The sequence below is a fragment of the Sciurus vulgaris genome (assembly GCF_902686455.1).
Source record: "Sciurus vulgaris genome assembly, chromosome: 16".
Classification (NCBI taxonomy): Eukaryota; Metazoa; Chordata; class Mammalia; order Rodentia; family Sciuridae; genus Sciurus; species Sciurus vulgaris.
Genome location: NC_136477.1, coordinates 59,102,160 through 59,119,441, shown reverse-complemented (window position 1 = coordinate 59,119,441; position 17,282 = coordinate 59,102,160). Strand labels below are relative to the sequence as shown.

The window sequence follows — 17,282 nt, the reverse complement described above, 5'->3', positions numbered from 1 at the left end:
ATAAGTAAAGACTGTGAAAAGGTGGCATTTCTAGGGTGTACATGGGACGATGAGTCAATTTCTGGAAATCATTACCACTTTAGAAAATGAAGTCCATGAGTGGGCTTCTGGAGGGCCATGAACCTGTGAAATTACATGTAAAATGTTTGTGGTGTATGTTTACTGTGGGAGGAGGTTCTGTGATGTTAAGAATCACTGGTGTCAGAGGTAATTACAAGAGCCAAAATAAATCCATATGCATTGCCTTCTATAGCTCTCTCCAGTACTTGAGGAATGTGATTGTTAAATATTTTCTTTTATGTTTTTTCTCTTCTGTTTTGGTCTTTAGAAGTCATTTTCAATCAAAAAACATATTAATAAAATGGAAAGTTATTTGAAGTAAATAGTTTAAGATGATCTTATAAAAATTAAGCTAAGTCTGAATCATTTGTAATTTTAAGTATTGAATTACATGTGCAATACCTGTTAAATTCCATTCTCATCCATTTATTTAAGTTCAAAGACATGACACTTTGCATGAATCATACCTTCATAATGTTACATTTTAATAATTTTAATAAGACTTTTTATCTTTAAAATGAAAGTTTAAAATTAGCTCAGTAGTTGTCCTATTATCATAATACCTTTAAATGCTTCCTCTGCCTTGTTAGAGGAGAAATTTCTTTGCAATGTTGCTATACCCTGACAAAAATTTGTATTTTCCATTATTAAGTAGAATTACGAAGCAAAAATTTGCTTCTTTGGACTCAGACTTAAAAATCAATTTTTCAAAAAGGATCCTTTAAAAAAAATTCTTGGGGAGAATATTCTTTAAAATTCACCCCTATCTTTTAACTCACCGGAGAGATTTATTCAGGATTAGGTACCAAAAAATAAGAATTCCTACAAAGATACCCCTTTTTTATTATTTTTAAAAAATTTTTTAGCTTTATATATGTTTTTTTAATTTGTTCTAATTAGTCAGCTCTTATCCAATCAGAAACAAAATCAGAAGCAGCAGCAGGTACATGGGAAACATACATTTTTCAGTTTATACTTTCTCATGGTTCTCTTGGATATCCTCTGGAACTGCTTAGAAGACTGAAGAATTTCATCTCCTAGAAACTCACACCGTTGAAGCTCAGCATGTCTTTGGGCCAGTAGTTTCATGGATTTATCAGTTACCGCTTCTGCGAGGTCATGCACCTGTGACAGATGAAACCAAGTGTTGGAAAAACTCGTCAAAACCAAAGAGATATTTGCTTTTCCTGGAAAGGAATTGCGAAATCGGACATTTTGCAAGCCCCAAAGTATTATTCTAATTCAAGACATAGCAAACAGAGCTTGAAAACATAACATTACCCCCTGGTGGCAAAGGTGATCTCATTTCTTCTGAAAAGAAGCCTACATGTATGCCTTCATTTTAATGGAATTCACTTTATATTTATTAGGCACACAGCACCAACTAGGAGCCCTTAGCAATCCTTCAGCCACTCTCAGAATGCCCCCCACTAACATTATTTCTTAATGCTAATTGTTAATGTTATCCAAGCTGTCTAAGAGGGCTGTTTAGTTGAGCCTGCTCCTCTGATGCTTCACACACAAAAAGTAAAAGCCTTTGTCCAATACCTGCATCTGAAGCTTTCCTACTGTCAGATCGGATTTTTGGAGAATGCCACGTTTCTTTTTTTTAAGTGCTGGAAAGTGTGGTCTTTTTTTTGATGAATATGGTACCTGTTAGAAAAATGCAAAAACGTGGGATTAGAAAATACCAATGCAATGCCTATAATAGTGCTTAAATAAGAATTCTCACCCTTTGGATATTCTCTCAAAAAGTGAACATTTGCCACATAACAACAATGGGTTGAGAAGGTATTCATATTATTCTCCACGCCCCATGTATCTGCTTTGTGCCCAGAGCTCCCTTTGAAGAGATCTATAGGGTGCAGAGAAATTAGATTGTCTGGCTCTGAAAGAATATACAGTGTCAGGAAAAAAAGCAGGTCACTCGTAAGGGAAAGAAGAAGAAATTGCCTCTGCAGCTGCTGAGCACAGTGAGAGTGTGGGGCTGTTGTGGACCAGTGCCCCAGAAAGCTCATTATCACTGGATCCAGTTGTTAATTTGATCTCGTTTCTGCAGGTTTCCTTATTTTCAGGACAGTCATGACTCCAGACGCAAAAAAGAAAGCTCTAGGTGCTTTTTACCCTATGCCTCACACTTTTCCTATTGTCCCTAGCTTACTGACTACAAGTAACCTGTCCTGATAGTACTGCTGTTGGAAACCATTCTTAGGTCATGGCTTCTGGCTAATATGCCCTTTTTAGACTTTTTGGGTTCACTGACCCCTTGGCGCTTAATAATTAGCACAAGGATTATTGTGAAATCTACACAGAGTAGGATGTAGGACCATGTCAGGGTCATACTCTTTGCCTGACAAGGAGCTTACAGTCTGCTGAGCCACATGGCTGCCCCGCCAGCTTGTCCTGGCTCAAATACCACTTGCAGGGTCTTCCTTGATCTCCAACTAAAGCAAGACCCTTATGTTTTCTCTCCCAGAAAACTCAGTACTTTTTTGTACTAAGCCTCTACCACACTCAGTAGTTACCAAGTTATTATTGTGTGTTCATTGACTACAACTCTTAGCAAAGTCCAGTGCCTCGTCAGGGTTTGTAAACCAAGACCAGATGGGGCTTTGTGGCCTGCAACAGGCTGCCTGCAAATGGGTGCCTCTTTGCTGCTCCTACTGGTTGCTTTGAGGAATTGCTTGCCTTGGGTTTCCAAATCTCCCTATTTTTCAAAACAAAGTTGAAATCTAGATTTTTATTTGAAATAGTCTAAAACATTTTGAGCAAAAAACCAAACGTTTTATCACCAGTTGCTAATCTCTGCTTTAATGTGTTTTGAGGCATAAAATGCTTATTTAATTAGAGCCAAATTTATCCATTTTTTATTTTTAAGGTTAATGCTGTGGTATACTAAAAGTCTTTGTCCTGAAATCATGACTATATTCTTATTATCCACCAGAAGGTTTAAGATTTTGCCTTTCCCACTTAATTCTGTAAACCAATAAGAATTAATTTTTGTATATGATGTGAGGTAGGGATCAAATGCCATTCTTTTCTCATACAGATGTCCACTTGTCCAAGTGTAATCTATTCAAAACCTTGTCCTTAACCCCACTGCTCAGCAGTACCACAGTTCACTGTATTTCTCCTCTATTAGATTGCAGGTTCCACAACAGCAAGACTAGTGCCTCCATTAGCCCACAAACCTAGAAATTGCCCAGAACATAGTAGGGACACAATAGATATGAATTTTGCACACAGGAGGCAAAATTCAAAACTAATACCCATTCGCTCTGATAGCAATTTCCAGAGTGCTGTTTAATAAAACTTGCTGTGAAAATGGGCATATTCTCTATCAGTGCTATTCCCACTAGCTAAGTGTGGTTATTAACCACTTGAAATGGAACTTGCACAAACTTAGGAACTGAATTTTTCATTTCAGTTAATGTAAATAGTCACATGTGGCTATTGGCTACCATATTGGACCCAGAAGTTAGACAGTACAATTAATATGTAGCATAATAATTGAGAATGATGTCTGGAAGTGTAGCTCATTGGTAGAGCATGTGCTTAGCATGCACAAGACCCTGAGTACTACTAAGAAGAAAAGGGAGGGGGAATCTAGAGCTAGGTTTGATGTTTTTCTAATTAAATTCTTATTTAATTAGAGTCAAATTTATCCATTTTTTTCTTTCCTGTGTTGGAAACCTGGCTCTGCACTCAACTGGACAAATTTCATAGCCTCTGAGTGTCATCCCTAAAATAAGGATAGTATTGCAACTACCTTATAGGGATGTTGTAATAATTACTGGAATTGATATTTTAGAACAGGGTTTGGAACATAATGTCAGGATTTTTGGTTGGCCATGCTGGTGTACACCTGTAATCCCAGCAGCTCGGGAGGCTGAGGCAGGAGGATCACAAGTTCAAAGCCAGACTCAGCAACTTAGCAAGGCCCTAAGCAACAGAGTGATCCTGTCTCTAAATAAGATATGTATTTAAAAAAGGAGTGGTGATGTGGCTCAATGGTTAAGCACCCCTGAGTACAATCTCTGGTACCAAAAAAAAAAAACCAGCCAGGGCAACATAACAAAACACCATCTATTGAAAGAAAGAATGAAAGGAAAAGAAAGATCCAGTTTTTTTAATTAAATCATGACATTTAAAAAAATAGTCTGGATAACTTCAGTTTATACGGACCATCTAGCATGGCACTGTTTATACTATGCATATGGCTATTTCAATTAATTCAATTTAATTTCAATTAAAATTAAATGAAATTAAAAACTCAGTTCCTCAGTGGCCCTGGCCACATTTCAAAGTCTCAAAAGCCTCACGTAGCTAATGGCTACTTGATTGGACAATGAAAGCTGTGTTGTCTCAGAATGTTTACTGGATGGACAGCATTGGTCTGTGAATTCCTCTCCACACAGAGAGGCCAGATTGCTAATATGCTAACTTGACATTTGAATAGTTGAGAAGTCAGTATAAAGTTCCAAACTCCCCTGTTGCCCAGACTGTAGTAGAAGCTGAACAGTTAGAAGTAGAAGAATCTGATCTGGAAGTCCCTTGCTCTGAGCCCTAAATTCTTGGAGAAGTGACACGAGCAGCAGATTTAAAGGATTTTTATGGGGGACTTATGGTAGGGGAGAACTTTTTTTTTTTTTTTTGCAAACTCCATAAATGTTCTTACTTGCAGGTCTTTAGAGGCAAGTTCGTTTTAACATTTTACCTTTTGTAGTCCTGAAGGAAGAGATGTCACAGATAACCGCTTGGTGGTTCTCCTGGCCCGGAGGAGCGTATTTCCTTGGGTTATCTCCTCTGTCTCAGCTTCTACAACATCAAGTTGTATGGTTGCTTGGAGAAAGAAGAAAGAACCAGTGAAGAGCATAGTTATAAACCTATTCTTCCTGTCTGAAATTATTCTGAAAAGATGGCAGTACACGCTGCTGCCTCAGTAGCTTTTCTCCTTCGGGGTTAAAAGCAAAAGAACTAGATTCGATTTTCCTAATCTCACATATTCTACTGCACACATCTGCTTTATGTGGTCATGAACTCTGCAGGCACCAACCCAGTCTTGGCGAGGTGGTTACCTCTCTCTTGGAGGCTTAGTTTCACGCTGCATTGCTTGCCCTTTAACATGGTGGCATTAGAGGAAGCCACCTCTTGCAGAACCCCCTCTGCTCCAGCTAAAGCAAGACCCCTCTGTCTTCTGAGAAAACCCAGTACTTTTTCCTACTTAGCATCTATCACACTTTGGAGTCCCTAAGTTCTCTCTGTGTTCATTGAATTATTATAACAGTAATGTTCAAGTAGTTTGAATATTTATTGTTGATTAAAGCAGAATTTAAATTTGTTTTCCAGAAATGTGGTCAGAACTTAGTCATTCACATACCATCTGAATTTTTTTTTTTCCACATCCAAAAGCCATGTGAATCCTGAATTTCTTAATATTTTCTTTGTAACAATTCAGTCCCTAAATCAACAAGTGTGTTTATAAGGCAACTTTATTTTTTTTCTTTTATGTCCTTATTAGTGTCTTATTGTTACACATAATGTTTGAGGTTCATTTTGACATAATTATACAAGGATGGAATATAATTTGCCAGACTCAGCAAGTCAAGGGTCAGATGTTTTCTCTTATAGAAAGGCAACTTTAAAATGCTACCATAAATTGGAAAACCAATATCACAAATAGGCATTAAAATTTATGTGGTAAAAACAAAATCATGTCATTCTCTTTAGAAGGCACCGAACTTGAGGTTACTCTTCCTTCATTAAAAAAGTGGGGAGGGGCATGAAATGACACTTTTCCTTGATATAGTCAAAAGGAGTGATGGTATTAGGGACAAAGGGTTTGCAATTTGCTCTTTCAAAGTCACTTCACACTGTGTTCAGGGCCCAAAATCATCTTGTTCTGCTTAAGGTCCCTTGATAAGGACTTTTCTGGAAGTATAGGATTTCAATAAAAGATACATTAACCTACTTGACACCACCACCTACTTATTCTATAAGGACCTCGACTCAGAAACTCTGATCAGGCTGGGTATGGTAGCTCATGCCTGTAACTCCAGTGGCTCCGGAGGCTGAGGCAGGAGGATCGCCAGCCTCAGCAACTTAGTGAGACCCTAAGCAACTCAGTGAGACCCTGTCTCTAAATAAAACACAAAACAGGTCTGGAAATGTGGCTCAGTGGTTGAGTGCCCCTGAATTCAATCCCTGGTATCCCCCAACCTCCCCCCCCCAAAAAAAAATCTGACCAGAAATTATGACTCCAACCCAACCCATTGCTTCTCATCTTGGCAAACGTTGCCTCCATCTCCAGTAGGTACCCAACCTGGAAACTCTTCCATCTCCCTTTTTCCACCATCCAGCTAATGTCATCCATCCCTGAATTATTGTCCATATTCTTGTATTGGTCTTGCCTTAGTCTTATACAGTCTCTACTCTGCCTCCACAGCTATCTTTTAAAAATACAAATCGGGTTACATAAATCCCCAGCTAGAAAGTATTCAGTGGTTTCTGATTGATGTTGGGAGAAAATTAAAAATGTTTAATGTGGTCTACCACATCTTTACCACATCTTTTAACCAGACTGGTTCTCTGGTTGAAAGTTCACAGCTTTCAATGCCCCCACCCACTGTAGATGGGTTCCTTACATTTCTTGATTATGCTTGATCCTCTCTTGATATTGAGACTTGAACATGCTCTTCCTTCTTGGAAAATTATTATCTCCACTCTTTCCTTATCTCTTAGTCATCTTACTCATCTTTCAGATCTCAATTTAGTGGTACTTTCTTTCCTCAGGGAGGCCTTTCTTGAAACCCCCCTAAAATTAGAGCATCTGTTTCCATAGCACCCTGGGCTTCTACTTTGCATCAAATATATGTATAGTGTTTAAAGTCCCTGTGTGTTATAATCCCATGAGGGCAGGAGCCATGTCTGTTCCACTTGCTAATTGATTCCTAATTGTATGATGGGCATAATAATAAGCACTTAGCAAACATTTTATTTATTAGATTTAAAAAAATGTTCTGGTCCAGCATAGTGGCTCACGCCTGTAATCCCAGCAGCTCAAGAGACTGAGGCAAGAGGACTGCAAGTTCAAAGCTGGCTTCAGCAATTTAGTGAGGCCCTAAGCAACTTAGCAAGACCATATCTCAAAATTTAAAAAGAAATTTTATAAAGGATTGGGAATGTGGCTCAGTGGTTGGATGCCTCTGGGTTCAATCCCTGGTACAAATAATATTAATAATAATAATAATAATAAGAAGAAGAAGAAGAAGAAGAAGAATGGAGCTCAATAGGAAGCAACTATCTCTGGGCCACAGCAAACACAAGGTAATAGTGTTTGAGCTACATCCTACAGGATGGGCATGTTTTCTGGAGAAATCTGGTTGAGAGATTTATTACTTCAACTAAGACAAAAAAAAATTTTTTTTTCAGAAGAATAATTTTGGTCCTATTTCCTGTTAGACTCAAGCCCCAATAGTATTTAGAAGTCTTTGTTATTTTCGACAGAAATATACAGGTCAATCCCTGCCAGGTAATTGCTCGATGGTTGGATGCTTATATTAGCAACTATTTTTTCCAGAAGACAGCGTTTGTTTGAAAGGGCAATCGGTCAGCTGGAAAGCCATCAATTTTTTGTTTCTTTGGGTCCCCCCGCCCCGATCCCTGGAAAAAGCAACAGCCAGGTCTGCAGCCCAACCGCTGTATGAAATGTGAGATTACAGGATTATATATGTTCCCTGTTACTGTGCCAAAAGGATTAAAAATATGAAAGATATTTTGGGCAATGAAATTATTCGATAGGATACTGTAGTCATGGACACATGACCCAAATGACATTCTGCACTTATCAAATCCCACAAAGATGTACAACATGAAGAATGAACCCTAATGTAAGTTGTGAACTTTGATTAATAAGACTGTATCAATATTGGCTCATCTGTCACAGCAAACCTATCAAACCAAGGCAAGATATTAATAATAGGGGAAACTTTGGTAGTAGGGGAGAGAAAGAAGATTATATAGGAACTCTCTTGCACTTTCTACTCAATTTTTCTGTCAACCTAAAAATGCTCTAAAATAGAGACTATAGAATTTTTTTAAGCTACCAAGGAGAATGTGAACATTGGTGATATTATTAGCCATAATTCATAGAACCCCAAACAATAGCATTATAACACTGCAAAAAAAATTTTTTTAAGTTAACAGTTCAAACGTCGATCGTTCCACACAGTACATGAAAAGTAGATGCAAGAAAATCAAAATGTATAAATGCATTCTACTGTCATGTACAACAAATCAGAATTTAAAACTTAAAAAAAAAAAATCAAACCTCCTTTTTTGACTCACCAATTGCAAATTTTATTCATTTAATTCTCCCTACACCCTCCACTGCTGGAAGTTGCCATTTGAAAGGCTGTATCACTGCTTTCTCCAGAAATAAAACAAAAAATCCCACTTTCATTTGATTTTCTAATATATACATATGTACACATACACATATATGCATCTGTATGCGTATACATTTAAATAATGAGTTATTTTATGATGACTAGACTAGCAACTAGTAGGACTTGGAAGAACCATAAATCAATCCAATCCAGTGCCTCTCCAGATGCATACGTGAGTCAACTGGGGATCTTACCGAAATGCAGATTCTGCCTCAGTAGACTTGGGAGGAACCTGAGATTCTACACTTTAGCCCCTGGGAGTTGCCATACTTCAGATAGTGTGTTAGTCAGCTTTCTATCACTCTAATGAAATACTTGAGATGATTGATTTATGAAGAGAAAAGGTTTATTTTGGCTCACAATTTTAGAGATTTTAGTCCATGATCACATAGACTCATGGCTTTTAGGTCTTTGGTAGGCGTGTTGGATGGCAGGGGTGAGAAGCACTTGGTGGAGAAAAACCAGGAAGCAAAAGAGGAACAGGAAGGGGCAGGAATCCCATAATCCCCTTTCAGGGCACATCCCCAGTGACACAGGACCTCCTACTAGACCCCACCTCCTAAAATTTCCACCACCTCCCGATAGCTTGGGGACCAAGCCTGTAAGCACGTCTCTGGGGACATTAAGTATCTGTTATGGTTTGGATGTGAGGTGTCCCCCAAGAGCTCACCTGTGAGACAGTGCAAGAACATTTAGAGGAGAAATGACTGGGTTGTGAGAGCCTTAACCCAATCAGTGAATGAATCCTGATGGGATTAACTGAGTGGTGACTGGAGGCAGGTGGGTGTGGCTGGAGGAGGTGGGCATTGGGGGCGTGGCGGGGGCGTGGCTTTGGGGCCTATATTTAGTCCCTGTGGGGCAAGCTTTCTCTGCTTCCTAGTGCCATGTTCCCAGCTGCTTCCCTCTACCACACACTTCTGCCATGATGTCTGTCTCACCTCAGGGCCCCAGGAATGGAGCCCGGCCATCTTTGGACTGAGACCTCTTGAAACCGTGAGCACCCAAATAAACTTTTCCTCCTCTAATTGTTCTTGTCAGCAGCAAAAAGGCTGACTAAAACAGTATCCAAACTATCACAGGCAGCAAAAGAATCCATCCTTATTTTACTGTCTTGGGTCTGACACTTAGTGATAAATGGCCATTGATTACCATTCTGTGAGCTCTTTCCCACTCTCGGTTTGGTAAACAACTTGGGAGAAGGAAGCTCTTTGACAATCCTAGGAAGAAGGCCTTGTGCGTTGGAACCCAGGGCTTCCCTGCGGAGAGTGGAGCCCTCTCTGCTGATACTTGCTGGTTTGCTTCTGCTCTTGGACGACAGTATCCTCCCAAATGCAGTCTTCATTCTCTTTATCAATTTTGTTTTCTGATTTTGTTGACTTTCATGATGTCCCGGGTCACTTTCACTGGAAGATTCCTCTTTGGGGATCAATACGTTTTGTTTTACCAGGTTGGTGGACACAGCTCTGTGCCATCTAAACAGAATCAAAATAGCTTGCATTAAGGGCATTAAGAAGTTAAAAATGAAGAACTGAAGTTATTAAATGCAAAACTTCGAATGTGAACAAATGATCTAGTTCCAAAAACTGGAACTGAAGAAAAAGAATCAAGTCACAGGAAATTAAAAAAAAAGAAAAAGCAACTATTTGATGCTTTGTCATCAGATTATGGTCAGTACAATTCAGCCACTATTTCATCTAATCCTCAGCACCGAAAGCAGTATGGTGTGCATGCACAAAAGAAAAAATATATATATATATTTAAAAATATATTTGTATATAAAATATGTATACACATACACATATGTATATATGTATGTATATGTATATGTATATGTGTATATATGTAAAAATATATTTTATATAAAATATATATACATATATACATATATGTATATATAAACATACATATACATCTGTGTATATATATACATATACATATACATACATATATACATGTGCACTCATATATTCATATATATTTTAAAATATATTTTAGGTGTAAAAATATATATATTTATAATATATATTTAAAAATAAATGTAAATACAAATTTATATGTATTTTTTGTGCCAGGGATTGAACCCAGGGCGCTTAACCACTGAGCCACATCCCCAGCCCTTTTTATATTTTAGAGACAGGGTCTGGCTAAGTTGCTTAGTGCCTCACCGAGTAGCTGAGGCTGGCTTTGAATTTGCGATCCTGCTGCCTCAGCCTCCCCAGTCACTGGGATTATAGGTGTGTACACCACTGTGCTTGGCAGAAGTACGTTATATTATTATCTTCATTTTATTAATGAATAAATTGAGGCATAAAGAGGCTGTATTCACTAACCCTGGGGTAGAATGCAGATTTTAATCCAGGACTGTGAGTATCAGAACAGATTAGCTCATAATCACAAGTTGAGATCCTGTTTCTGATGGTGATGTGACATAGATTTTGCTGGATTTAGAGGCTAACGTGACGACAGATGAGATTGACAGCAGAGGCAATAAAGAACATGACCTCTAAGACGCCATTCATTCTGTGTTTACACTACCACACTCATTTAGGAAAAATACTTTCAACTCATGTTTCCAAAACTCCGAATACTTCTGTACTATCTTCATAATGTGGGCATATTTTAGTAAGAAACATAGACAACATTTCCTGAGAGTTTTCTAACTATTCTTCTAAACCCTCATATGGTATTGCATACTGTAATTTTTACACCATCATCCCCATTTTACATAAGAAGAAAATTAAAGCTCAGGGAGATGATGTAATTTATGCCTAGATGATCCTCAAGACCATATTGTTAACCTCTATGCAAGAGTCAGTATCAGGGAGGGAGGGGGGCAAGAATGGAGGAAGGAGGGACTGTACAGAGGGATAAGAGGGGTGGGAGGGGTGGAGGGGGAGGGAAAAAATAACAGAATGAATCAAAAACTATTACCCTAGGTAAATGTATGATTACAAAAACGGTAGGTCTCTACTTCATGTACAAACAGAGAAACAAGATGTATCCCATTTGTTTACAATAAAAATGAATTAAAAAAAAAGAGTATCAGCTATGCCCTGATACAATATATCCCTAAGATTTTCTCTCAATTAACTGGTTTTTGTCAGCTTCATCTAAAACAATACTATTATTTAAATCTGAATTAACCTTTTTATTTTGAGTTAATTGTAGATTCACATGCAGTTATAAGAAATAATACTGGGCTGGGGATATAGCTCAGTTGGTAGAGTGCTTGCCTTGCAAGCACAAGGCCCTGGGTTCAATCGCCAGCACCACACACAAAAAAATAATAATAATAATACTGACTGGACATGGTGGTGCACACCTGTAATCCCAGAGGCTTGGGAGGCTGAGGCAGGAGGATTGTGAGTTCAAAGCCAGCCTCAGCAACTTAGCAAGACCCTAGCAATTCAGTGAGACCCTATTGGAAGATCCTGCATACTCTTCACCCGTTTTTCCCAAACAGTATAATCTTATAAAACTGAAGTACCTTATCACACTTGGGATACTGACATTGATGCAGTCAAGATCCAGAAGTTTTCATCTGGGCCAGAATCCCTCGTTTTATAGTCACATCCACTTACCACTTGCCTCCACCTTCTCCTTCACCCTGGTAACTGCTAAGATGTAATTTTTGCATGATTTTTATCCTTTCAAGAATATTATACAAATGGGATCATATGGAATATTACCTGCTAGAATTTGCTTTAATTTTTTTTTTTTTTTTTTTTTTTTCTGTGCTGGGGATGGAACCCAGGGCCTCTTACTTGCTTGACTAGGGCTCTAGCACTGAGCTACACCCTCAGCCTAGGACTTACTATTTTTCACTCAACATGATTCTCTGGACTTTCATCCAGGTCGCATGTATTGGTAGTCCGTTTTTTAAAATTGATGAGTGGTATTCCACGACATGGATGTATCACACTTTATTTAACCATCTCTCAGTGAAGGACATTTTCTTTGAGGGAGGGGTAACTGGGGATTGAACTCAGGGGCACTCGACCACTGAGCCATATCCCCAGCCCTATTTTCTATTTTATTTAGAGGCAGGGTCTCGCTGAATTGCTTAGCCTCACTTTTGCTGAGGCTGGCACTCGTGATCCTCCTGCCTCAGTCTCCCAAGCCTCTGGTATTACAGACTTGTGCCACTGTGCTCGGCCAGTGGAAGGACATTTGAACCATTTGTGGCTATTGTGAATGAAACTGCTGTAAATGTCTGTGTATAGGCTTTTGTGTGAGCATAAATCTTCATTTCTCAGGTAAAATCCCAATCATGATATATTATACTATGATTATCATAACTGTAGTACCAGGTGTTATACTATAATCATGGTATATCATATGATGTTATATGTATGACACATATGTGCAATATATGATATATAATATATTTGACATGTCTTATGATATATGTGACATATAGTATATATCATATATGTCACATATTTCCATATATTTCCAATATGGGTTAAAATAAATTAGTAACTATTAAAAATGTTCTCCATGTATTACCTAAAATATCCCAGGTACCACTAGTAGTATATGCACTACCCTTCAGCAAAGCACTGTTCTAAACTGAGACTAGATCTTTCAGCTTCTGATGGATATACTCATCTCTGGGAAGCAGTTCAGTGAATGCATGCACTGGAGTTCAATGGTCTTGGTCCAACTCAGAACATAATTCCTAATTGTGTACTCTCTGGTATGTAATTTAACCTCTGTAAACTTTGGTTTTCTTGTTCAAAAATGGGTACACTATTCTCAGAAATGTGAGAGTAAAAGGAAATAATTTTCTGGGGGTAGTGGCACATACCTGTAATCCTGGCTACTTGGGAGGCTGAGGCAGGAGGATTTCAAGTTCGAGGCTGGCCTTAGCAACTCAGTGAGATTCTGTCCAAAATGAAAAATAAAATGGGCTGGGGATGTGGCTCTGTAATAAAGTGCTCAGTACCAAAAAAAAAAAAAAAAGGGGGGGGGGGATAATTTATGTAAAAGTTGAGGAGAGGGCCCAAAGAGGTGACCTCGTGGGCCAGCAGCCTCCCTCCTGGGAGTGTGGACACAAAGCTGTGCAGATCATACGGACACAACTTCAGAGTGGTGTTAGTCCTTACAGTGGTACATAGTCATTATAATAATTTTCTGGTAGATGACAGTATAGTGTCCTGAGGAAGGAGCATTATTTCCTAATTTGCCCAAAGATAATTTATGGCTAGGCTTAATCTTCCCTGGGCCCCTCATGAGACTCTCAGTAATTTAAAAAATGTTGAATTTATACTGCCATAAATATGAACATACACACTCCCCCACTCACACAAAACAACAGAAAAACAATTTTGGGAGACTCAGGAAGCCTCTGGAAAGAAGGCCACCTCTAATCAGTCTCTGAATCATGTCTCCCATTCCCATCCCTAATGTATTTATAATTTCTTTCTTTCTTTCTTTCTTTTTTTTTTTTTCCGGTGCTGGGGATTGAACTTGGGGCCTTGTGCTTGCGAGGCAAGCACTCTACCAGCTGCGCTATCTCCCCAGCCCCCTGTATTTATAATTAACAACAATGACTTTCTCCAGGGCCTAGGAATAGAACCGTGTACTTTGTGTTATACAGAGAATTCTTCCCTTCTTTTAAAAATTTTTTTGGTACTGGGAACTGAACCCAGGGAACTTTATCACTGAGCCACATCCCCAGCCCCTTTTACTTTTCATTTTGAGATAGGGTCTCGCTAAGTTGCTGAGGCTGGCTTTGAACTCGTGATCCTCCTGCCTCCAAAGCTGCTGCAATTATAGGTTGACACCACCACGCCCAGCCCCTTTTTAAGTTTTTAAATATTTTTGTTGGTAATTAATTTATTGGGTTGTATTGCTTCCTCCTTATATGGGAGATATAAGAATGACGTTGCTTTCTTTGTATTCATTGGTAATCTGTATTGTGCTTCTCAAACTTTTCACATTCCTACTTTCTCATTGAAAGCACATTGTTTCATCTTATTCATAGAAGTTCAGAAGTTTGATCTTTGTTTCTGAAGGTTTATAAAAACATCTCACATCTATATCTCTGAGGGGTAGCTCATGAATCTGCTCAGAAGCCTAAAGAAACTGGAAAATAAAATTACCACACCTATTTTCAAAATTAGAATGTATTGTGTTTGGAATACTTTATGCCTGTATTTATGGTTTTGTCATTGGTGAGAAATATCAGGTCTAAGATTGTGTCGATGTTTCATTAAAGAGTGTGTTCTAGTGAAATCGGATTTAATTTCGGCAGTCAAATTTGCTGGGACAAGGAACAGAGAGGTTGGATGGTGGATTTATTCTGAAGAATGCATTAATGAATTTTCAAAATACTATTATTTCCCTGGGAGGTGACAAGACTTAATTCCAATGTGGAAAATATCAACTTAGCATCAGTACTTCCTTTCATCTGTGAATATGACACATTAAAACATCAAATTCAAGGGGGAAGTAAAGGCTGTCCCAGTTAAGACTTTCTGATTCTAGAATGAGGCTTCTCTTGTGCACTAGGCTTCCTGAGCTGACAGCTTTCTCTCCAGGCCACACCAAATCTAAATGCAGTATTGAAATTAGAGATGGGTATCATCTCTAATAATCACAGTGAGTTTTGTTAATGAAAAAAAAATCCCAAAACTCTGCCTTGGTGAAAAAGAAGATTAGTCCGCATTACTTACCTTTCAATCCCCTTTCTTTTGACTGTACCGTTTTTCTTTTTGGGTTGCTGGAATCTTCGGTACTGGCCAACTTTTCCGTAGGCAACCTTAAGGGGTTCTGGTAAATACAGCTGAGGAGAGTTCATTGCTGCTGGAAGCTGTTTTGGATTTCTTCAGCTCTGGAGCTCAACCACTTCAAAATGAATCTTGACAGTTCTGGGATGTTTGGAGTACAGTGTGGAGGGGAAGTTTGGAATCTTTTCCTTATTCCCTTCCAGGTGTTAGAGACGTGGTTACTGGGGCTGGCCCTGTTTACAGCTTCGGAGGGTTCACCAGTGATGCATTTGGCACAAGTGTGGGAAATTCCCTGGCACACCGTGGAATCTAAAAGCACAGGAAAGAGAAAGTGAAAGACCTGAAGATAGACCTCAAGGGATCAGTGATGTTTGAGAAGCACATTTGCAAGAGAGAAAATGATACAGGGTTACAATAGAGGTCTGAGTTTCACAGGGTTTAGTAAGATGGAATCACAGCGATGTGTGGGCTGGGTTGGGCAGTCAGGGGGAGCCGTTATAGATATGGGGAAGTCCAGAGCCCATTGTTTTCCTTCTGTTCCTGGAACCCATTGTGCTTCTTTTCTCCCCAGGGGTTGTTTTCCATATCCTTCATAGATATATTTGTTTTGGTACTGGGGATTGAACTCAGGAGCACTTGACCACTGAGCCACATCCCCAGCCCTATTTTGTATTTTATTTAGAGACAGGGTCTCACTGAGTTGCTTAGGGCCTCACTGAGTTGCTGAGGCTGGCTTTGAACTGGGGATCCTCCTGCCTCAGCCTCCAGAGCCGCTGGGATTATAGGTGTGCACCACCGCGCCCAGTCAACAACTTTTATTTGCATTTGCAATTAAAAAATCACATGCTAATTGACAATGACATTCCTATGTCATGTTTGAATTCCAAAGGGAAAAGAACCTTCAGAAATACCAAGGATCTATTAACAAAGGTTGACCTGTTAGATCTCTCAACGAGAGCACTCTCTGTCTTGTGGGACATACAGAGGCCACTTGTTTTTGGACATCTCCTCATGACACACCACAAAGGCTATTTCAGTACATCTTTGAAATTTGTAGTGTTTTTGTTTTGTTTTGTTGTTTTCTGGTAGTGGGGGTTGAACTCAGGGGCACTCAGGACCACTGAGCCACATCCCCAGCCCTATTTTGTATTTTATTTAGAGACAGGGTCTCACTGAGTTGTTTAGTGCCTCGCTTTTGCCGAGGCTGGCTTTGAACTTGGGATCCTCCTGCCTCAGCTTCCCGAGTCACTGAGACTACAGGTATGCGCCCGGCTAGAGATCTCTTAAAGCAACAAGACTAAAATAGTTGACTGCCTGCCTATCTGCTCCATTATTTCTGTATTTGTTTTGTGAAGAGCAAATTTCTACCTGGGTGGACATTTTACCACGAGGTGGCAGCAGACACTAGGACTTATTACGGTTACTTGGTCCCTGGAGTTGTTCTGTCTGACTTAACTGCATGTTGAAGGAGAACACTTTAAGGAAGATGATGGGAGACTGAAGAATGGCTTTGCTTTCTGTGCTGGTGTTCATCAACAAACCGCATCGTGCTTCTCGAACTTTTACGTTCCCAGGAATTATCTGGGGATCTTGTTAACGTATGGATTCAGGCACAGTATGTTTGAGATGGAATCCAAGAATTGATGATGCTGATAATGCTGGTCCATGGACCACATTTTGAGTAGTAAGGGTCTCACATGTTCCCATACTAGGGGAAAGAGCTGTAAAAGGATCAAGGGACTGGGGATGTAGGTCAGTGATAGAGCATATGTGTAGCATGTATAAAACCACGGATTTAATCCCTAACACCAATCAATTAATCAATCAATAAAAGAAAGCATATTACATTGAGGAATTTAGAAGGGAAGGACTTGGGATTTATAACTGGGTTCTTGTTTCAGCCCAGCTGTGGTCAATTCACATACCCTCTCTGTGCTTGTTTTCTCCTCTCTAAAGTTGCAATACTAATAATACTGAAGCTAGAACTTTAGTGAGATTCAAGTTTTGTCTTTGGGTTTGTGCTCTCATGTGGTCTTATTTC

At 39.1% G+C, this 17,282-nt stretch overlaps 1 protein-coding gene across 1 annotated transcript; it reads right to left on the bottom strand.

The window, feature by feature from the left end:
• Positions 1-109: 109 nt before the first annotated feature.
• LOC306646035 (uncharacterized protein C3orf49) lies at positions 110-15,597 on the bottom strand. The gene is made up of 5 exons (XM_079114433.1): positions 15,188-15,597; positions 9,657-9,979; positions 4,778-4,902; positions 1,609-1,713; positions 110-1,185 (listed from the first exon to the last, which is right to left on the bottom strand). The coding sequence occupies exons 1-5, from the start codon at positions 15,310-15,312 to the stop codon at positions 988-990; spliced, it is 876 nt and encodes a 291-aa protein (XP_078970559.1). The 5' UTR covers positions 15,313-15,597; the 3' UTR covers positions 110-987.
• Positions 15,598-17,282: the final 1,685 nt, after the last annotated feature.

Excerpts from the sequence above, each read along its gene's own strand:
- LOC306646035 (XM_079114433.1), bottom strand. The coding sequence starts at position 15,312 with ATGAACTCTCCTCAGCTGTATTTACCAGAACCCCTTAAGGTTGCCTAC. Across the intron at positions 9,980-15,187 it reads AAAAGAAAGGGGATTGAAAG|ATGGCACAGAGCTGTGTCCA; the intron begins GTAAGTAATGCG and ends GATTCTGTTTAG. Across the intron at positions 1,186-1,608 it reads TAGGAAAGCTTCAGATGCAG|GTGCATGACCTCGCAGAAGC; the intron begins GTATTGGACAAA and ends CATCTGTCACAG.